The sequence below is a fragment of the Rutidosis leptorrhynchoides genome, chromosome 8, assembly GCF_046630445.1.
Source record: "Rutidosis leptorrhynchoides isolate AG116_Rl617_1_P2 chromosome 8, CSIRO_AGI_Rlap_v1, whole genome shotgun sequence".
Lineage (NCBI taxonomy): Eukaryota > Viridiplantae > Streptophyta > Magnoliopsida > Asterales > Asteraceae > Rutidosis > Rutidosis leptorrhynchoides.
In genome coordinates, this window is record NC_092340.1 from 59,814,871 (window position 1) to 59,839,728 (window position 24,858).

At 33.8% G+C, this 24,858-nt stretch overlaps 1 protein-coding gene across 1 annotated transcript; it reads left to right on the forward strand.

The window, feature by feature from the left end:
* The first annotated feature begins 1,736 nt into the window (after positions 1–1,736).
* On the forward strand, positions 1,737–20,165 carry LOC139863448 (uncharacterized). The gene is made up of 3 exons (XM_071852083.1): positions 1,737–2,549; positions 3,969–4,065; positions 19,978–20,165. The coding sequence occupies exons 1-3, from the start codon at positions 1,737–1,739 to the stop codon at positions 20,163–20,165; spliced, it is 1,098 nt and encodes a 365-aa protein (XP_071708184.1).
* The last annotated feature ends 4,693 nt before the right edge of the window (positions 20,166–24,858 follow it).

Below are 24,858 nucleotides of genomic sequence, written 5' to 3' on the forward strand. Positions count from 1 at the left end.
AAAGTGTGTAATTTGGGTCAAAATGGTTAGATTTGATGTTGTTTGAGTCCAAATGTTGTGGGTTTATGTTTCTACATGTTTAGTGTCTTTGATTTGGTCAGTTTTGAGGTCATAATCGAGCTCTAGAGCAAGAACTGGATGAATTTGGGTGAAACCCGTCACTTTGTCTTCAGCTTCTGAAGATAAACACAGTCGGCCGAGTGTCTCGAGACACTCGACCGACCGACTCGACCATCGACCGAGTGTGTATGACCCACGGTCGAGTGTGTATGTGAAAGACCATCGACCGAGTGACTAGACACTCAGCCGAGTGAGTGTAGGCAGTCGGCCGACTGTCTATGACAGTCGACCGAGTGTCTTTGGCAGTGAAATATTTTACTAAGTGTTGATTTTTAGCCGTTATGCTGCCCGTTTGTATTTGATGTTCAGGATGTAAATTTTGAAAGTGTAAGTGTTAAGCAAAAAATTTTAGCGGACGCTTTTTGTTACAAAAATTTTTGTACTGTGTTATTTGATGTTAATGGACAGTAACTAACTTGATTTGCCTTATGTTCAGGTGATAAGGATAAAGAAGCCGCTCAGTAGTAGATTATCTGAGCTGGTTGCTGGTAATTGGTGAGTGGGACTAAATGGAGCACATAGTATAGAGTAGCATGTTATATTATGATTGCCATGCTTGTTAGATATACTTACTGTTATGGTTAGTTAGTACGTTGTGATGACTGCATGTTAGTTGATGCTTGTCTGCTGGAGCCCAGTGCGTCCCTATTGTGTGGTAGCCTCAGTAGGAGAGATCAAACTGCGGGTTGGGTTCCTCATGTGGTAGACTAGACAATCAAGGTGTATATATATGTGAATGATGCGTCCGTCGCGTGTGGATTATATATATACACACGGTGGTGGAGGAACTTCTGGTAAGTCCTAGTCCGATCAGCTGGTGGTTAATGGTTTGGCCGAGCCGCCAGAGTCTCTGTAGATGGCACTTGGGTGATGTTTGTGTGTTAGCCTATGTGACATGATTAGTATAACAGTTCTATATACTATTGACTGTAGTTAGTCGTACTCATTTAGCTTCATGCTAATTCCCCTCTATCTCCTCCCTGTAGGTTGTTAGTTTTTGTAAGTGATGCTTTTTGGGGAGAAGACGGGCATGGTGATGTTATGTTTGACAGGAGTCAACTCTGATGTTGTATTGCTTTGTAAAACAGTGATCTTTTGTAAACATAATTGTAAATGCGTCTTCTCCGTATAAACATGTATTTTGTTGAAATGACATGTGACACTGGTTGTACTGTATTAACAATAGTTATTGTTTATTTTGTAATTAATAAATAAATGCTTCCGCCACGTATAAAATTTTTTTTTTAGCGGTGTCACATCATCGCTGATCGTGGAAAGGTAATCCATTTTCTTTTGTTTATATGTATGAATTATTTATTTCATGTGCAATTAACGCTGAGGTTTTCTCAGACGCAAATGCCAGTATACTTCGTAAGCAAGACGCTGACAGCGAGCGAAGTAAATTATTCACCAATTGAGAAGCTAGTATATGTGTTGGTCCACACAGCGCGACGTTTGCGTCGATACTTTCAAGCACACCCAGTTGTGGTACTAACCGACCAGCCAATTAAACAGGTTGGTAACTGCCTATATTGCGGCAATGTCCGGGAATACCGCATTGACTAACGCAATTATCTTTCTTACAGGTGTTATACAAGCCTGAGGTTTCTGGCCGAATGGCTAAATGGGCAGTTGAGTTAGGGGAGCACAAAATAAATTTTTCTTTGCGAAGCACGATTAAGGGTCAAATACTTGCGGATTACCTAGCAGAGTTACCCGCAGATGTTGAAGCATCGGCTGAACATCAAGACACGCCTGCACCAATTCTGACGCCGTGGGAGTTATACACCGATGGTGCCTGTAGCGCAGTTGGTGCGGGTGCAGGGGTAATTTTAACTGGCCCGGATGGTGAAGAGCATACGTATGCGCTGCGATTTAATTTTGCTGTTACAAACAATGAAGCAGAATATGAGGCTTTGTTAGCGGGTATGCGGATTGCGCATAGATTGAATGTAAAAGTACTGCACGCTTATGTGGACTCAAAGCTAGTGTGCAGCCAAGTTAACGGCAACTTTGAAGCGCATGACATAGCCATGCAGCAGTATTTATCGATTGTTCATAACCTGGCCGATCAGTTTGAAGCTTTTCAAGTTTCTCATGTAATGCGAGGGCAAAATAAAAAAGCGGATGCACTTAGCAAGTTGGCCGCATTAGCCTTTGATCATCTGGGGAAAAGAATTCTCATAGAAGAACTGCATGCGAAATCCATGGTTATGATGCCCTTAGTGGCACCTGTTGAGGAATCCAGTTCAACATGGATGACTCCCATCATTGCTTTTCTGCAGGATGGCACGTTGCCCGCGGATTCTGTTGACGCAAAGAAAATTCGTACCAAGGCACCAATGTATGCTCTTGAGGGTGACGTCCTATATCGAACAAATTATTTAGGACCGCATTTAAGATGCATTTGTCCAAATGAAGTAGATGAGGTTATACGCGAGGTGCATGAGGGTGCATGCGCTCTTCACTCGGGGCACAGGTCTATTGTGTCTAAGATTATGCGGCTAGGTTATTATTGGCCAACCATGTATGCAGATACTGCAAGCATAGTTAAGCGCTGTGAATCTTGCCAATTACATGCACCAATCAGCAGAGCACCTGCGCATCCAATGATTCCAGTCTCCTCACCATGGCCATTCTGCAAATGGGCAATTGTCATAGTTGGACCATTTTCAAAAGGCCGAGGTAATATAACCATTTATTTAATATCATAATTACACTACATACATCAGTATCTTACGCATACTCTGCATACGCAGGAAATATCAAATTCTTGATTGTTGCAATAGACTATTTGACAAAGTGGGTAGAAGCGAGACCGCTGGCAACAATTTCAGGGAAAAGAGTGCAGAATTTTGTATGGGAAGACATTCTCTGTCAATTCGGTATACCAAACGAAATTGTTAGTGATAATGGCACGCAGTTTGCGGGGGATCCTTTTCGCAGTTGGTGCGCAGAGCTTAATATTAAGCAAACTTTCACATCCGTTGCGCACCCGCAAGCAAATGGCCAATGTGAAGTTACCAACAGAGATATCGTGGCCGGAATAAAATCTAGACTGGGTCATGTCTAAAGCAAGCACTGGTGAGACTCCGTTCAGTTTAGTATATGGGTCAGAAGCTGTTGTGCCCGCAGAAATTGGGGTACCAACGTTCCGCATCCAGAATTTCGATGAAGAATCCAACTCGAAAGCTTTGCGGGAAAATCTTAATTTGCTAAAAGAACGCAGACTCTCTGCGGCAGTCAAGGAAGCTAACAATAAGCAGAAAATCGCAAAGTATTACAATCAGCGTGTGCGTTCGCGCTCTTACAAGTGTGGGGATCTAGTATGACGTCAGAATGACGTAAGTCATGCGGAGGACACTAGTAAGTTGGGCCCCTGTTGGGAAGGCCCATACAGGGTAGTGGGAGCAAGCAACACCGGGGCATACCATCTTGCTACATTAGATGGGAAACCTGTGAAACGCACTTGGCATGCGACGTTGTTGAAAAAGTGTTACAAGTAGTTGGTTGGACCTGATCATTCCAACATGATTTAGCACATTATTTTTTTTTTATGTAATTTCCGTTCGTTTGGATGTGTCGCGGTTGTAATCACATTTAATGCCAATGAAAATATTTACTCGCGCATACTTTTTCTATATATATGTTTCATATTTTCGTATGCGGTTTCCTGCCTACATAAGGGGTGTCCTCTAGCCCCTGCGCGGCAGAAGCCTGTTTGGTTACAAGGCTAGACATGCACGGCAGGTGATGTGTGCGAGGTGGTGTATAAAATAGTTATATTTTTACAACAAAATACTATTAAATACGATACAATTTTACACAAGTTATTTATTTATTTATAGAGTGTACCTGCAGATGATTTGACCGACCCTGCTCCTGCTACGACATTTGCACATTTAGATGCTACTACCGTACTATCAAGAGGATTAGCCGCCAAAGGTATCTATCCAGCAGTAGATCCTTTAGATTCAACGTCAACTATGCTAAACCTTGCTACAACACTTATAGGCAGTGTACCTAATCGTACAATAGTGTAGTTTTTAGTAAGTCCGGTTCGTCCACAGGGAACTCGCCAAGTTTAACGCTATATTTTTAAAACATATAATTGTAAAAATACAAAAATATATAAATAATATTATTATTATAAAAGGGGGATTTTACCGTTTAATGACCGGTTTGTCGATTTTAAAACTTTAGTCGCAGTTAAAACCTAATGTAAAATATTAAAAATATAAAAGACTTAATTTAAAGCGTAAAGTAAATGACAATAATTAAAATGCGATAAATTAGAATGCGATAAATAAAATGACAATAAATAAAATTGCGATAATTAAAAGTGCAATTAAATATGAAATAAAGGAATTATGCTTATTTAAACTTCCGTAATCATTATGTTTGACGTGTTGATTTTAGTTTATTACCATGAGTTAATTGTCCTTTGTCCTGGATTATTCAATATGTCCATCTGGTTTTTGTCCATAACAGTCCATCAGTTATAAATATAAAGTGCGAGTGTCCTCGTCAAATTATCCTTATATCCGAAGTCAAATATTCCAACTAATTGGGGACTTAAACTATAATTATACCAATTTTCCTTGTATATAATTCACCCCTGTTTTAATAAGTGCATAGACTATTAATCCATTCCCGTGTCCGGTTAAATGAACGATTATTAATACTTATAAATATCCCGCCATCGTGTCCGATCGAGTGTATATGGTTATTTATAGGTACGATCAATTGTAAATCTTTATATTAAATTAATAAACTATCATTTAATTAAACAAATATAAAGCCCATTAATAGCCCATAGTCTAATTTCCACAAGTGTCGTTCTTTTGTCCAAACCCCAATTATGGTACAAAGCCCAATTACCCAATTTTAATATTTAAGCCTAACATCATGATTACTTCGATTTAAATAAGCATAATAATAACTTAGTTACGAGATATTAATTTAAAAAGGTTGAACATAACTTACAATGATTAATAATAACGTAGCGTTACACGGACAGATTTTCGACTTACACCCTTACAACATTCGTTAACATACCCTTATTATTAGAATTTAAAATTAAAATTAAAATTAAAATTAAAATTAAAATTATAATATATATATATATATATATATATATATATATATATATATATATATATATATATATATATATATATATATATATATATATATATATATATATATATATATATATATATTATACGAGTGAATGAAGAAGAAAAAGATGTATCGAATTCAGCAAAATGCGTTGCCTTTTATAGGCCCCATATGGATATTGTGCACTCCGCGAGTGCGGTTTTTCTTGCCTTCGAAGCTCCGCGAGTGCGGATCTGTGGATTCCAGCTCACACTTTGGATCCTAGCTTTGCCGACGGTTTTTTTAAAATATAAATATAATATATATATAATTTTAAGAATTATTTATATATTATATTATATTTATGTGCATAGTTGACTTGTAATTTTCGGCCCGTTGCGTCGCGCGTTGAAAGTTGACTTAGGTCCCGGTTCCGGATTTTCGAACGTCCTTGTGTACTATTTAATATCTTGTACTTTGCATTTTGCATCTTGTACTCTTGCAATTTTGAGACGTTTCTCATCACCACTTTGATTGTACTTTGTACTTTTTAGCTTTTTGGTCGTTTGGTCTTCAAATCGTCGAATCTGTCTTTTATCTTCACCTTTTATTATTTAAACGAATATTACTTGTAAATAGAACAATTGCAACTAAAAGCTTGTCTTTCTTGAGGGATAATGCTATGAAATATATGTTCGTTTTTAGCATTATCAAATATTCCCACACTTGAGCGTTGCTTGTCCTCAAGCAATATAGTCTTGAAATAAAAATACTAGAATCACTTCTTTATTCTTCACACTTTGTACATCAGTGAATTCTATACGGCGGTATGAACAATGGTAATAACGTTGTGGTTTACAGTCCCATATGACTATGAAAATTTAGATCCTTAAGGAAATTGAATCTTTATGAAAACATTTGATCTTTTGAAAATTCAATCTAGTTTTTACCCTAGATAAGTTTTCCGGAATAACCCTTCACCGGTGTTTGCAAAATGTTTTTGTGGGTTTGGTGGGTTTCAGATTTGAAAATTTTAGCTCAAAACTTATGGTTTTGTGTCACCCACTTGCTAACCTTGTATTAGAAAAGCAACACGTCCAGTATACTTGCTCCGTATATTACCTTTCGGTAAACTACCATCCGGTTGTAAAGGAAAGCGTTGAACAAGCAACTGTTAAGGCAATGTCCCCTGACATGCTTTTAATTATGGTCTATAACGTGTCGGATGCAATTACTATCCTTTGTAGGAGCAATAGTAAAGCTCACCCTATAGTTTTTCAGTCTGGCACAAGGTCCTATCTTCGACCATGCTATGCAACCACCGTTCTTACGGTTGACACCCGATTTGGTTCAGGTGACCTAATGAATTCCAGGTGAATTCCTAGGATTTTACGTTCAATGGTAATGAACGCATTAAAAATGGGTTTTCAGAAAATAAATCGGTTTGTAATTTTGATCAAAATATTTTCTCGTTCAAGCTCGAGTTTAGATATCATCGAATTTCATGAGTTTGAATTCTCAATCTTTAAAAGTCAATCTCTAGGATTGAGTAATATCAGTCTTAAAAGCTGATTTTTGATCTTTAAGGAGATTATCCTTTCTGGGGGTCTGATTCATTAGTCTTATCAAGCTAATTTGCACGGCGCCCTCCCCATTTTACGAGACAGATCCTCTCATGGTTAGGATAAGTCTGACCACTTGGCGACCCTGTTTGATGCTGAGGTCTGTGGATTTCCAGCTGATTTTCGAGAAAACTTTTCAAGGTTTTTCGTAGACTCTACAACTGGTCTGGACGACAACTTCTTGACCTAAATCAAGAAGCGCGTGTCTTTTTCGAAAGACTTTACTTCCTTTTAATGACGGAATTGATTCATCGTGTAGATCCATCTATTCTTTCAAAAGTATTACAATAAATCGGGTAAAATGGTTAATTTTGTCCAAAACAAAAGTATCTTTGTACAAAATATGTGATATATGTTTTAAAGAACTTGGTAAATTTTTCCCACACTTGGCTTTTATTTTTCTTTATTTGCCTTTTTATTGTCCTCTATTCCATTTTAAATGAATTCTAACATTTTAGGTTGTTTCTCAATTTATGTCCTTTCCGAGGTAACAATAATTTTGGTGTTAACACCTAGTTTTATCGTTCATAAATATGTATAAACATGATTTTGAATTCATTTATTTAAAAATTTTGAAAATTTTTACTAGAATTGGGTAGTCAGTATATAAGACTAGGGCTGTTCTTTATTATCAGAGAGCACTAGATTCTAATACAACTACTGCGTTACTAGTACTTTTTGTGATGACCCGTCCTAATCCATCCGGACGAAGTCCATATCGATTACAAACGATTCACAACAGTTGATTACATCGCGAGGTAATTGACCTCTATATGATACATTTTACAAACATTGCATTCGTTTTTAAAAGACAAACTTTCGTAACATCAACAGTTGACAGGCATGTATAGCATTTCATAATATATCCAAATATAATTGACTTAATAATAATCTTGATGAACTCAAAGACTCGAATGCAACGTCTTTTGAAATATGTCATGAATGACTCCAAGTAATATCTCTAATATGATCAAATGCACAGCGGAAGATTTCTTTCGTACCTGAGAATAAACATGCTTTCAAGTGTCAACCAAAAGGTTGGTGAATTCATTAGTTTAACATAAATAATCATTTACATCATTTTAATAGACCACAAGATTTTCATTTCTCGTAAATATACGTCCCATGCATAGAGACAAAATATCATTCATATAGATTGAACACCTGGTAACCGACATTCACAATATGCATATTAGAATATCCCCATCATTCCGGGATCCTCCTTCGGACATGATATAAATTTTGAAGTACTAAAGCATCCGGTACTTTGGATGGGGCTTGTTGGGCCCGATAGATCTATCTTTAGAGTTCGCGTCAATTAGGGTGTCTGTTCCCTAATTCTTAGATTACCAGACTTAATAAAAAGGGGCATATTCGATTTCGATAATTCAACCATATAATGTAGTTTCGATTACTTGTGTCTACTTCGTAAATGTGACGACCCGCACTTTTTCGATCATACTATACTTATAAGATTAATATTTACATAAAATAAACATTTCCAACTTGATAAGCAATCCAAATTGTTGAGACTTATGTTTCCGAAAAGAGTTTTACACAACGTTTGACCGTCTAGTTTGACCGATGATATCACGAACTATACAATATATGATAATTATACGTTTGTGTATATATATGTATATATACATATTTAACATGATTAAAGAATGTTTTAATATCTCATTTTGTATTAATAACAATAAGTTACAAGTATATTTTGAAACTACTAACTTAAGTTTTCAAAACGATAACTATACGTAACGTTATTTGACATAAATACTTAAGACTTATAATGTTATACATATATTGTATAAGTAACGTATTTAATCACTTTTAAAGACTTAAATACATAAAACCATATAAGTGTATTCACAAAAGATAGCTATATTTGAATCCTCATTCCATTTTTCACAAAATTTCTATACGTATATCTACGGTATATGTACCGTATCATACCCAGCTCCTATACGTATTTACTAATAGTAAATACACATCAAAATCACCACCTAACCAGCCATTATTCATGCCATGAGGGCTAGGTAATTGAACTTGGATGCAAATAAGACTAGATACATAAAATGATAGCTTGAATTTTTGTCTCCATACCCCCCATTCACGTTTTTTTTTTGTGTATATATACATGCTCATTTTGATCCATTTTTACTACCATTTTCTTATCAAAAACACACACTCTTTCTTACTCTCTAAACTCCATAACAATCCAGCAAATAACCAAGAAGATCTAGCCATAAAAACCATACTAAAACACCATAAGAAAACTCTTACAACAACACTTCAAGAAAACCTTCCAAGAACACCAACTTACTTCCAATCTTTCATCCACCTCTAGTACCCTTTTGATTCTAGCTTCTTACTTCTCTTTTACAGCAACTTCATCCAAGGAACTTGAGGTAGAATCTATGTTCATAACCTTATTCGATTCATATATATATAGCTATCATATTTTGTGGTATACAAGTTTAACAACAAGAACATAGTTTGAATGTTTTCAAACTTGTTTGCAAACTAAATAGATCCTTCTAACTTAACTTTTAAAATACTTCAAGACCTGTAATATAACTTATGTATATGCTAATTTAACAAGGTAAAACTTGGTTTTTCAAAGTATAAGTATTTTTAGAAAAATGGTCATTAAATGATTTTGTTGTAACAAAAATGTTTAACTTCATATGTTTCACTAATGTTTCACTTATGCCGTATGATTTTGAATACAAACCAAGGTATTTACAGTTCATAGTCTTAAAGAAGAACTCGATCCAAGAAGATGGCAATTTGAATCAACGAAAACGGATTTGTAACGAAGAAACTATGACCGAAACAAAATTGGTTATCCTAGATCATTTCAACTACGGGATCAATTGGAAAAAAAGATATAAATCACATATTTCTAAGATAACATGATATTTTATATATATGTACTTATAATTCAATTTTATATGGTTCAGGATCACCCGTAAACAATACGAGAAGATTAATCATAAGATCCCATGATTGTACGCAACACGTCATTTGACAACACCGGTACTTTATGTACGCAACACGTCATTTGACAACACCGGTACCATGGGTCAAGATTAATCTCGACCAATACATATACGAGGGGGTTTTATTTATTTCGTTGGGGGTTTTATTTATTTCATTGCGGGTATATTAAACATCTAAAAATGAACCATTAAAATTGAATTACTAACATCGGACTGCTAACTACGGACTAAGGAATTATTCAAAGTATTAAAAGTATAACAAGTATATATTTATAACGTTTGTTTAAAAATGAAAACATATTGATATATTATATATGGATAGGTTCGTGATATCAACCGGAAGACCGAGTCAAATTATATATATATCATCAAGACAAGAGTGAGTATATAGTCCCACTTTTAAACTCTAAATATTTCGGGATGAGAATACATGTATTTTATGTTTTACGATATGGACACAAGTAACTGAAAAATATGTTCTACGTTGAGTTGTACCACTGGCATACTTCCCTGTAGCTTGGTAACTAATATTTACAGCGGTATTGTAAACGCGAATCCTGTTGATAGATCTATCGGGCCTGACAACCCCAACCGGACTGGACGACCAGTATTCAACGGTTGCACAGTACTTCGTTTTGTGACTACACTTGGTACGGTGTAGTAAGATTTCATATTAAAGGGAATATGCGACGTGAAAATGTTAAGTATGGTTATCAAGTGCTCAACCACTTAGAATACTTTTATTAAACTGTTTATATACGAAATCTTGTGGTCTATATATATATTGCTGCCGGCATTAAACCTATATCTCACCAACTTTATGTTGACCTTTTTAAAACATGTCTATTCTCAGGTGATTTCTAAAGCTTCCGCTGCATCATGTTGGATTTAACCAGGATCTTGCGTACGCATGTTTGTGTCAAAAATAAAACTGCATATCCGAGATGTTGTATTGTAAAATATGCTAGAAACCGTGTTGTTGTCATCATTTGTAAAGTTTGTAAGTCGAAGATTATCGCTAAACGTTAATCTTCTTTTTATTGTCTTAAGCTTGTCACAAAAATAATGGTTATGGTTTGTAATGTATAATATATGCAGTTTTCTTTCAAAAATGTCTCATATAGAGGTCAATACCTCGCAATGAAATCATACGTTATCTAACGCGTTCTTATGGTTAAGGACGGGTTATGACAGTAAAACATTTATAAAAATGGCGCATGTATTCTCAGCCCAAAAATATAAAGGGTAAAAAAGTAAATGAAACTCACACATATAAATATTGTAAAACAGTTATTAAAACATTTGCATGTATTCTCAGCCCAAAATGTAAAGAGTAAAAGGGATCATATGAAACTCACGCATATAATTATTGTAAAACAGTTAATAAAGCATTTGCATGTATTCTCAGGCCAAAAATGTAAAGAGTAAAAAGGGCGAATGAAACTCACCTACTGTATTTTGTAGTAAAAATACATATGACTATATTGAATAATGCAGGGTTGGCCTCGGATTCACGAACCCATTTAAAAGCCACTCTAAAAAGAATTGCTAAAGACCAGGCTCGAACCCGTGACCTCCTGCCTACACACAAACACACTTAACCATCGGACCATGCTTGCTTTCCTGAATTAATTTGTAACCCCCATATACTTAACCCGTTTTGAGGAGCCCAACCACATATTCATAAGCCCAACAGAAAATTTGATTTCGGCCCAATAACTAAATCAAGCCCAATGCTAAACAAAATACACTGGTTGCCCAAAAGAATTACTCGCCGATCAGGATCAACAAGCAGCCATCGTTTTCAGCCGCCATTGTTTTTTTTTTTTTTTTTATCAAACAAGTGGAAGGTTGAGGTGGTTGTCAACCCTACTATAACCCAACACGTCCAAGTAGTTTATTATAAAATCATCCCACTAAATATTATCATCTATATCATGATATCATGTATCATCATATCTCGATACATCATTATCAAATGGGTTTTCGTGGTTTTGAATAATCAAAGTAACCGGAGCATTGACAAAACCAATTAAACTTTGGTTCATCAACAAACTTCTTTATCATTATCCTAAAAAAAAAAAACATCACGTAATGTGATCACTCTTTTTTTTTTTTTTTTGGTTACTGTAAAAAAAAATAATAATGCAGCGAGAGAGTTATAGCAGCAACCAGTAGCGGTGATCGGTTTTGGGTATTATCGAATAGAAACAGGAGCTATTGTAGGGTGTGTTCGGGTGGGTTGATAACCGAAACGAATGGTAGTAATAGTTTAACAATTGGGTTTCGATGGTTTTGTTCTTGGTTTTTCGAAGAGAAAAATTGAAGGTAACCATGGCTATGGTTTGGAATAGCAGCGGCTTGGATTCTGGTTTGAGCTTACATTTTAAACAGAAGACAACGAATCAGCTAGGGTGGCGAGTGGTGGTTCATTGGTGGCGTGAACAGAAGCAGGTTAATATGTTCACGATGGTGGTGGGTTTTGAGATGATGGGTCACGAATAAAAGATAGGGAGAGAGCGTGGCGGTAATGGTGTCATGGTGGTGTAGGACTCGATTTAAACAGAAAAATGGGAATTGGTTTGTGATAAAAGGTGATGGTTCGATGATGATTGTTTGTTGGATGTTTGTGTTATGGCTTATTTATGAAACATGTACTAGAAAACACCATGGTTGATTGGCAAGAGTGATACCTTATATGAAATAATTCGAAACTGTAAGTAGCTTTAAACGTAATAATACAAAAAGGATACTTGGCTAGCGGTGTAAATCCCATACACAAAAGCATGCATATATATGCTCAAGAACTTAGTATAAGTGTTGTAATCAAAACTGTTAAACTAAAGTTCAGACTTTATTTATTTTTATTTATTTGTTTTGCATGCCACTTGTGTGGGGTTTGAACAAGGAAAAATAAAGAATATGTAAGCAAGCACAATTCTGTTATTAATCAAAACAATAAGAAGTGGGTAAGAAGTGGGGGAGAGAGGAGAAGGAAAAGAAAACAAATGTTGGGCTAGGTGTCGATGCATGTATGCAAATGTATAATGATATGATAATAATTATAATATAATAATAATAACATAATAATATGGATTCAATATATACATAGAGTATGTGTCCAAAACATAACGAAAACTTATTTAAATGCAGTGCATGAAATAAAGCTTTGATAGATAAGTGAAAAACTTTTCACATGACAAGTATAAAAATAAAACAACAGTAGGTCGTTGGATATTTGTGAGGGTGTTGGTTTGGTCTTATTATATATTTATTTATTTTTTTACTAAACAAAACAAGAAGACAAATAGATATAGATAGTGGGATGGATGTTTGATGTATGTAGGGTTACTTAAATAAAAGTAATGATAATTGAATGAGTAGAGCATCAAATGTGCTCAAACAATTATCATCTATTAATTATCTTGCCGATGCTTTTTTAGTTTTAAATTTGCAGCCTTCTTGCTAAACCGTGACGGATAAAAGTCTTTTAAAAAAAAATCCCATTTTCTTAAATTAAAAAGGTAAATTTATTTTTGTCTTTCACCCTTATAAACTTGGTCATAAAATGTAGTCTGACACTTGTTTTCAGTCTTAATTAAGATATACAGAGTGACTAACGTTTATTTAAAATCCTCATAAATGCATTTAATCTTATTTAAGAGTAACTGAATTGACAAACAAGTGTTACTATCGCTTAACATCTATATTTGATATAGTATATATATATATATATATATATATATATATATATATATATATATATATATATATAGACAAGTTTTAATAATACATTTTGTTATACATAACAACTAATTCATATAATAGTTTACCAGCATATTTCAAGTTATTATATATATATATATATATATATATATATATATATACACACATATTTTTATATATAAACATATGTCTATTTGCAAACACTTATTCGTGAATCGTCGGGAATAGTCAAAGGGTAAATGAATTTATGAAAACAGTTCAAAAATTTTGAGATCCAACCTAACAGACTTTGCTTATTGTGTTGAAAATACAATATCGTATCGAGAGTTTGATTTAAAATTAGTCGAAATTTTCCGGGTCACTACAGTACCTACCCGTTAAAGAAATTTCGTCCCGAAATTTGAGTGAGGTGGTCATGGTTATCAATAAAAATGTTTTCATGACGAATATGAGTTGATAAATAGAGTTTTATTATCATTGAATAATATGGATAAAATGATTCGATTAATCGAAGCGTATGAATGAAGTTATCACAAAAGATCGAGATGAAGAAATGGAGATTTTCCATAACTTTTGATGTAGTCGCGATTGAATTCCGGAATTCGAGGGATTTAAAGAAAATCTTCGAAATCTGAGAGATTTGATTCTTCGGCGAATAAGGAGATTTAGATCTCTGTAATTAAATACGGTGATCTGCCTCGATTACTCTATCAAATATTTCCATTATAAATTAAACTCCTCTGTTCCATTATTCTCACCATTCCTGTACTTTCTTTCTTAGTTCATACATCCAAAAGATTGTGAAAATGCTTAGTCCAGTTCTAATCCTTAATATCTTCTTGATTATCGTAACAATCACTCTTCTTTTTCAACTACCACCAGAGGAATCTATTCTTTTCTACTATTACCTTGGGGTGATACTATTCTTAACTATACCGTGTCTTTATATTACTATTCGTATTAATATCCACGGTTTGTAACCTCCGTGTTGTTATTGGGCTTTATATTTTCTCTTATATCTTGGAGCTCTTTGCCTTTTTATTCTCTTCTCGACCTCTAGTAAAGCGATTAATGGTCTAGAATTCGTAAGTATTGAGTTTCGAATGAACTTAAGGTTCTAAACAAGAAAGAACGTAATAGCACGATTTGATTTGTCAAACTACCAGAATCACTGAGAATGGAACTATCAAGAATATATTTTCTTGATATTTTCAGAAGTTAAGCAGAATAAAAGAGTTATGTAACATGGCACATGATGACGTTATGATCTGTGAATCATCAAGTTCTATTTAGAAACTCAGCATGACTTACTGTAATATAATCACGTTGATCAAGTGTCATTATATTATACTAACTCATGCATCAGTTCCCAACATTACTTCAATAACATTCATATTTTAAGCTTGAAATTTTACAGAATATACAAACTAACAGTTTCTATATGATGTAACACTGATAGCACGAAGGAATTAATGATTTCAGACAAGAATATTTATAAAAATATCTTCAGAAATATGGAGGATATTTATAATGAAAGATACGATGATATCTTGGAATTTATAATATTGAAGGATGGTGAAGAAAATTTGTCCGCAATAGTTCGGAGTCAGAAGCAAGGTATTCGCTAAAGATTTCAATAGACATTGAATCATTTGGATTCTTTGAAGTCAAACTTATTCTTTGTGATTTGTCTATGGCTTTCTTCCTAGTTTCGCATAATCTACTTTTCGGTACTAAATTTTCTATTGAATGTTTCCAATATAATGATACATAGGAAGCACGAGGAGGTATATAATTTCGGACGAGAATATTTATGAAAATATCCTCAGAAATATCGAAGATATTGATAATGATATTTTGGAATTTCTAAGTTCGATGGTTGATGGAGAAAGATTTTCCGCAAGATTTTAACATGACTTCGGAGCAAGATATTCTCTAAAGATTTCAACGGATCCAGAATTACCTGAATCCTTTGAATATAGGGTTTGGTCCTTGTATTTGTCCTTGGTCTCCTTCATGGGTAGCTCAATCTGTTTTTCAATACCCAATTTTCTATCGAGCGTTCCTAACACTCCTTTATTTATCATCAAACTTTTGGTCGTTTAGACCATCTACCATTTTTCTGTTTCCTCTGCATTTAATGCTATGATATCTGAATCATCGGTTATTAATCCGAGGTGGTTTCAGGAAAATTGTGTTTTTAGATGATTAAACGCTGATGGTAATATGGTGGAATATGAAAGGTTCCCTGGTAACAATAAAAGAGCACGCGTATATATCAACGTTATAATAAGGTTGTTTCGTACGAAAAGTCGAAGTTGTCTTGCTGGAGCTGTGACAAAACTGGCTATCTCGAACAACAGATGCAAAGTTATTTTCGGTAATAATAACGCTAAAGGAATTAGCATAGCTACGTGTTAAATGTTTACTCAGGTTCCGAGTGTTTCCAGGTGCATAACTATATGCATCAATCTTTTCTCCCGTAAATGAAGTGCGGTTGATTCATCCTCTCGATTGAGGTGTTTTCAAGAATCATGAAAGGTCTGAATGCAGAATGTAATCGTGAAGATACAAATGATGTTTAAGATGAAATCAAGTGGCAACTTGAAGAATTGTTTAGTTTCATATGTTATAATCAATATTTTAATTCATTTTAATTGTCCAATGTTATTAGTCCACAGTCGATAGTCCACAGTTGACAGTCCAATAATTCATATATAGTTTAATATATAATATTCGAATTAATTAATACGTGTCGTGACCCGTATACGTCTCAGACTCGATCACAACTCAAACTATATATATTATTGTAGAATCAACCTCAACCCTGTATAGAGAACTCGATCACTACTGCATATAGAGTGTCTATGGTGATTCCAAATAATATATATAGATGTGTCGATATGATATGTCAAAACCTTGTATACGTGTCCCGATATTTAAAGTGCGTAAAATAAATAACAGAAAATTAAATAACGATAAATAAAGTGCGTAAAGTAAATAACAGAAATTTAATGACGATAAATAAAATTGCGAGAATGTAAATTGCGATAAAATAAATTGCGATAAACAAAATGTAATCAGTTAGCTAGGAACAGTTAGCTAGGATTTTGTTAGCGTGGATTCTTAACAAAATTTCTCATAGTTAATTTGTTTGTTTCTAACAAATTTTATTTTGTCCAATGTTTTCTTCATTATGCCACTTGTCGGATTCTGATAGGTCAAAATCCAAATATGAAATTGAATGAAAATGGTTATTCTGTGATGAACGGATTCATATAGCTGTGGTTGCAAGTAGGATAGTAAATGACTGTTCAATCAGATTCGAAGAATGTACAGTGTAACTTATTAATGCGAAATCTAAATATTCCTCGGGTATTACCTACCCGTTAAAATATTTTCACCATTAACAGTTTGTACAAAAGAATTTTTAATTACAATCTTTATGAAAACATATATACATATATATTTTCTTCAGATGAAATCGTAGATTTAATGAGTTAATATGATATTAAACTCATATGATTTTTGGTTAGAACAAGAATATATAATCTCTAAAACATTAGAGATTACATAATCGCCATGAAGAACGAAGATAATTGATGTAGAACGATACGTAGAACGATGATTCTACTCGAGGTACAGAATGAGATGTTGAGGTATGGCTTGTTGATGGTACTGGTGCTGTTACTGATGATACTGTTGGTGCCGGTGATGTTGCTGAAGCTGATAAATTTTGCACCATATTCTCTAAATTGATTATTCGAGCACGAAGTTCGTTGACTTCTTTCATTACTCCAGGATGATTGTCGATCAGAACGAGCGGATGAATAAGGTTCAAAATCTGAGGTAGTATATAATCGTGACGAGATACTCTGAAAATGAGGCTAAAAATGGTGTTTCGGATAGGTTCTCCGATAATTGTTTCAGGTTCTTCGCCAATAGGGCAATTTGGTTGGTGAAAAAGATCGCGTTCTTCGCGTCTCCATTGATTAAGTCGACTACGAACTCATCATATGAATTGGGGATGGATGATTGGTTGATTCATTCTGGTGACGCTGCTTTCAGAGCTTAGGTGAACGTCCATGTCGGAATAGCCGTCGGAATAACTATTGGAATAGTTATCGGAATTCGAGGGACTCGAACTGGTTGAAGGATTCATCTCGTACGATCAGATGAAAGATTTTGATAAGAAATAGATTATAGGATGTAGATTAGTACCCGGCAATACATAATTTACAAATACTAAAATCCCATAAGTTACGGAGGAATCTACGGAAGCTGTCAGGCAAAGGTAATAATATCAGATACGCTAAGATATGAATTTATCTATACACTGTTCATGCAATCATTGCAGTAAGATGTGTCTAGACTAAGAATGACAAGAAGGTAATTTCCTAAGGATAATAAACAGATGATTTTCGACAAAAATGATAAGCAAAACTGTTGACATACAGACACGGTCGAAGTCCAGACTTACTAATGCATCTTAATGACTATCAGTTAGACACACTAATGCAAGACCTGGTTCGCTAAGACCACCGCTCTGATACCAACTGTGATGACACGTCCTAATCCATCCGGACGAAGTCCATATCGATTACAAACGATTCACAATAGTTGATTACATCGCGAGGTAATTAACCTCTATATGATACATTTTACAAACATTGCATTCGTTTTTAAAAGACAAACTTTCGTTACATCAACAGTTGACATGCATGTATAGCATTTCATAATATATCCAAATATAATCGACTTAATAATAATCTTGATGAACTCAAAGACTCGAATGCAACGTCTTTTGAAATATGTCATGAATGACTCCAAGTAATATCTCTAATATGATCAAATGCACAGCGGAAGATTTCTTTCGTACCTGAGAATAAACATGCTTTCAAGTGTCAACCAAAAGGTTGGTGAGTTCATTAGTTTAACATAAATAATCATTTACATCATTTTAATAGACCACAAGATTTTCATTTCTCGTAAATATACGTCCCATGCATAGAGACAAAATATCATTCATATGGATTGAACACCTGGTAACCGACATTCACAATATGCATATTAGAATATCCCCATCATTCCGGGATCCTCCTTCGGACATGATATAAATTTCGAAGTACTAAAGCATCCGGTACTTTGGATGGGGCTTGTTGGGCCCGATAGATCTATCTTTAGAGTTCGCGTCAATTAGGGTGTCTGTTCCCTAATTCTTAGATTACCAGACTTAATAAAAAGGGGCATATTCGATTTCGATAATTCAACCATATAATGTAGTTTTGATTACTTGTGTCTACTTCGTAAAACATTTATAAAAATGGCGCATGTATTCTCAGCCCAAAAATATAAAGGGTAAAAAAGTAAATGAAACTCACACATATAAATATTGTAAAACAGTTATTAAAACATTTGCATGTATTCTCAGCCCAAAATGTAAAGAGTAAAAGGGATCATATGAAACTCACGCATATAATTATTGTAAAACAGTTAATAAAGCATTTGCATGTATTCTCAGGCCAAAAATGTAAAGAGTAAAAAGGGCGAATGAAACTCACCTACTGTATTTTGTAGTAAAAATACATATGACTATATTGAATAATGCAGGGTTGGCCTCGGATTCACGAACCCCTTTAAAAGCCACTCTAAAAAGAATTGCTAAAGACCAGGCTCGAACCCGTGACCTCCTGCCCACACACAAACACACTTAACCATCGGACCATGCTTGCTTTCCTGAATTAATTTGTAACCCCCATATACTTAACCCGTTTTGAGGAGCCCAACCACATATTCATAAGCCCAACAGAAAATTTGATTTCGGCCCAATAACTAAATCAAGCCCAATGCTAAACACAATACACTGGTTGCCCAAAAGAATTACTCGTCGATCAGGATCAACAAGCAGCCATCGTTTTTTTTTTTTTTATCAAACAAGTGGAAGGTCGAGGTGGTTGTCAACCCTACTATAACCCAACACGTCAAAGTGGTTTATTATAAAATCATCCCACTAAATATTATCATCTATATCATGATATCATGTATCATCATATCTCGATACATCATTATCAAATGGGTTTTTGTGGTTTTGAATAATCAAAGTAACCGGAGCATTGACAAAACCAATTAAACTTTGGTTCATCAACAAACTTCTTTATCATTATCCTTAAAAAAAACATCACGTAATGTGATCACTTTTTTTTTTTTTGGTTACTGTAAAAAAAAAATAATAATGCAGCGAGAGAGTTATAGCAGCAAACAGTAGCGGTGATCGGTTTTGGGTATTATCGAATAGAAACAGGAGCTATTGTAGGGTGTGTTCGGGTGGGTTGATAACCGAAACGAATGGTAGTAATAGTTTAACGATTGGGTTTCGACGGTTTTGTTCTTGGTTTTTCGAACAGAAAAATTGAAGGTAACCATGGCTATGGTTTGGAATAGTAGCGGCTTGGATTCTGGTTTGAGCTTGCGTTTTAAACAGAAGACAACGAATCAGCTAGGGTGGCGAGTGGTGGTTCATTGGTGGCGTGAACAGAAGCAGGTTAATATGTTTACGATGGTGGTGGGTTTTGAGATGATGGGTCACGAATAAAAGAGAGGGAGAGAGCGTGGCAGTAATGGTGTCATGGTGGTGTAGGACTCGATTTAAACAGAAAAATGGGAATTGGTTTGTGATAAAAGGTGATGGTTCGATGATGATTGTTTGTTGGATGTTTGTGTTATGGCTTATTTATGAAACATGTACTAGAAAACACCATGGTTGATTGGCAAGAGTGATACCTTATATGAAATAATTCGAAACTGTAAGTAGCTTTAAACGTAATAATACAAAAAGGATACTTGGCTAGCAGTGTAAATCCCATACACAAAAGCATGCATATATATGCTCAAGAACTCAGTATAAGTGTTGTAATCAAAACTGTTAAACTAAAGTTCAGATTTATTTATTTTTATTTATTTGTTTTGCATGCCACTTGTGTGGGGTTTGACAAAGGAAAAATAAAGAATATGTAATGTGACGACCCGGAAATTTTCGACCAAATTTAAACTTTAATCTTTATATTATTCCGACACGATAAGCAAAGTTTGTTAAGTTAAATCTCAAGGATTTTAAACTATGTTTATACATTCATTTAAACCTCGACCAAATTCCAATGATTCACGAACCATTAAATGAACATATATGAATATGTATGTATATGTGTATATGTTATAAATTGAAAATGTCAACAAAGTATTTAAAAGTATAATGCTTTATATGAACGTATTTGTTTCAATATGATTATCGACGAAATTAAAAAAAATATATTAAATGATTGAATTATCAGAAACATTGAATTATGATTACAAGTCTCTGTTGAGAGGTCCACTATGATTTGAGAAATCTATTCCTCTTAACGATATTCGGAATAATTTGTAAAGCTATTTATAAATAAAAATAAAAAGTGTCATTTACGAAAGTTAGACAAAAGCTAGTGGAGAATTGGTTTCCATAATATTCTATTAATCTATTTTCAAACGTACAAAAAAGTTTTCAGTTTAAAAGGAACTTTATTATTAAAACGTATATAACTTTTATAAATATCTAGAATCACTTTTGACAACTCATTACTTAACCAGTATAATAAATATAACGATATTTATATTTTATTTCATTAAATATATATAACGATTAAAATTAATATTATATATATTTATACGCGTATTATACATACATAGTTTTTATACTTTTACTATACTTTAACTTTACATTTACTTTACTTTTACTTTACTTTAACTTTAATAATTCACTTTAATAATTCATACTTTAATAATTCACTTTAATAATTCACTTTAATAATTCATACTTTAATAATTCACTTTAATAATTCATACTTTAATAATTCACTTTAATAATTAATACTTTAATAATTCACTTTAATAATTCATACTTTAATAATTCACTTTAATAATTCATACTTTAATAATTCACTTTAATAATTCAAAAATCTATTATAAATAGAATTCAATAGGTTTCATTATTTTATAGAAACTTGAAAATATATTTCTCTAAACTCTCTCAATCGATTTATATATATATATATATTTGCTCTGTACTATTTCAAGATATTATTAGTATACATAAAATATTACGACGGAGTACTGTCCGAGTGATTTCAAAATAGTTTTTTTGAATGAGTCGAAGCTAAGGAAATTATGGGTTATAGCTATGGAGGTGATGGGTATGGTTCATGGGTATGCTCGTGAGGTCAATCTAGTGTTTATCATCTCCGTTGCATCTACGTACTTTCCTGCAATATTGAATCTCAATATTGATACGTGAGCACTCATAACTTAACTTTTATATATCAATAGTGTATCCCTGACTAGTGCTCGAGTATATAGGATTATGCATGCTTGTACATTCGATATTGTCCTTAGATAGGTTTGTTGAATCCTGAATTAGATACATATGCTACTGAGATAGGGTATATGATATGTAAGTCATTGGAAAGCTAGCGAAAAATTAAGAACTTTTCATTTAGATATCGAATGGTTTCGATGAACGGATTTGAAGTTATAGTCAACTGAATTTTAGTATTATTGTTAAAATGATTATTATTACTATCGTCGTTATTATTTTAATAGAAATATCATTGTTATTATAAAATATCATTATTACTATTATGTTAGTATTATCATTTTATCATAATAACATTTTTAGTAAATATAAATATTGTTATTTTTTTTATAGAATAATAATAATTATTATTACAAAATAATACAACTTTTACTTATTATTATAATGATCAATATTATTTTATCAAATAAATAGGGGATACAAAGATATTTTTCACCACGCGTAATATAATTACATTAATAATACTTACCACTATAGTTTTAAGATATTAAGTGAACTTTATAAATTTTACTACTTAAGATATATAAAAGTATATTTTATCATATATAAACGTTAATATAAATTTTTATTAATAAATGACTTTTATTATTATAAAATCTAATAAATATATTTAAACATATAAAACGACTATAGTTAAGTTATATAATAAACACGTATAAATTTTAGAAGTCATTTTGGGTCAAGTTGACTTTTGTTGACTTTTGCATATTAGTCTCGAGCATTAGGATTGTGGTACACTATGACTTGACCAAAAATTGTTAGACAAATATTGACCAACATATAAATATATATAATTAATATAGGTTCGTGAATCCGAGGCCAACCTTGCACTTGTTAATTGACGTTATATGTATTTTTACTACGAAATACAGTATTGTGAGTTTCATTTGCTCCATTTTTAATTGCTTTTGCAATATATATTTTTGGGCTGAGAATACATGCGCTGTTTTATAAATGTTTTACGAAGTAGGCACAAGTACTAAAACTAATTCTATGTGGGTTTAAACCAGAAATATACCTTTAGCTTGGTAACATTAAACTACTTGTCTATGTACGGTAGGCGCGAATCCTAAAGATAGATCTATTGGGCCTGACAAACCCCATCCTGACTATGGGATGCTTTAGTACTTCGAGGTTATTTTAAACACACCTGATCTGGTGTACTTCAGAGGGTAAAACATGAACGTTAAGGCTTGTTACCGGGTGCCTACAACTTATAGAATACTTTTATACACTTGCGAGTGTACATATATTTATAAACGGAAATCTTGTGGTCTATTAATATATTGAAATGATTGTTATGATAAACCTATGAACTCACCAACCTTTTGGTTGACACTTTAAAGCATATTTATTCTCAGGTATTAAAGAAATCTTCCGCTGTGCATTAGCTCATTTTAAGGATATTACTTGGAGTCATTCATGGCATATTTTGAAAGACGTTGCATTCGAGTCATTGAGTTCATCAAGATTATTATTAAGCCAATTATAGTTGGATGTATTATGAAATGGTGTGCATGCCGTCAACTTTCGTTGTAAAGAAAGTTTGTCTTTTAAAAACGAATGCAATGTTTGTAAAATGTATCATATAGAGGTCAAATACCTCGCGATGTAATTAACTATTGTGAATCGTTTATAATGTATATGAACGGGTCCTTTCAGTTGGTATCAGAGCTGGTTTAATGCCGTTTATTAGCGGGTTAATCGTAGAGGGGGTTCTCACAGTGTTACCTGTGACGAAGCATTGGCTCTTACTCCTCGCGGTCCCTATTAGGGTTGGCTGTACTGCCGAGAGGCGGGCCGTAAAATCAGTGTCTGAGGTACGCTCAGTGGTCACAGGCGGTTAGCTGAGAAGGCACTGAGTGGGATGCGTCCCCAACTTTCAGTTGGTATCAGAGCGGTGGTCTTAGCGAACCAGGTCTGCATTAGTGTGTCTAACTGATAGTCGTTAGGATGCATTAGTGATTCTGGACTTCGACCGTTTCTGCATGTCAAAAGTTTTGCTCATCATTTTTGTCAGAAATTACCTGCTTATCATTCTTAGTCTAGACACATCTTATTGCATTGATTGCATGAATAGTGTATAGACAAAATTCATATCTTAGCGTATCTGCTAATTCATATCTTAGCGTATCTGTTACTGTAAACTTTGCCTGACATATTCCGTAAATTCCCCCGTAATCTATGAAACCTTTTGCTCTATATAATTAGAATACCACCCGATAACCGGAAAATCATTTCATATCGAAAAATTCTTTATTCAATCATACGAAATGGAATTCGTCATTAGTTCAAGTCCTTCGGATTCCGAAATGGAATCCCACTCAAGTTCCGAAAGCAGTGTGACCGGAATGGATCAACCAATTAGTCATCATCTATTCTGGATGAATTGGGGATGGGTTCGTAGCCTCCTTAATCATTGGAAACAAGAAGAAGGTGATCCCTTCCATCCACCACATTGCCCTCTTGGCGAAGAACCTGAAACACTTACCGGCGAACCTATCCGAAACACCATTTTCTCTCTCATTTTCAGAGTATCTCGTCACGATTATATACTACATCAAATTCTAGATTTTATTTATCCGCTCGTCCGAACCGACAATCACCCCGGTGTAATAGAAGAAGTCAACGAGCTTCGCGCTCGAGTAGTGGCTTTAGAGAATATGGTGCAAGGGTTACAAACACCAACAAATAACGAAGTATTAATTCATAATTTCAATTTTATTGAATAAATACTCCGCAAAAGTTATGTAATTTCTAAAGTCTTTAGGGATTATTCAGTTCTAGTTTCAACCGTAAATCAAATGAGTTTAATTTAATATTAACTCATTAAATCTATGTTACATCTGAAGAAAATATGCACATATATATTTTCATAAAGACT

Coding starts and splice junctions, on each gene's coding strand:
- LOC139863448 (XM_071852083.1), top strand. CDS start 1,737: ATGGCTAAATGGGCAGTTGAGTTAGGGGAGCACAAAATAAATTTTTCT. Junction 2,550..3,968: donor GTCCAAATGAAGTAGATGAG/GTTATACGCGAG, acceptor ATTTATTTATAG/AGTGTACCTGCAGATGATTT. Junction 4,066..19,977: donor AAGAGGATTAGCCGCCAAAG/GTATCTATCCAG, acceptor TTTTTCGAACAG/AAAAATTGAAGGTAACCATG.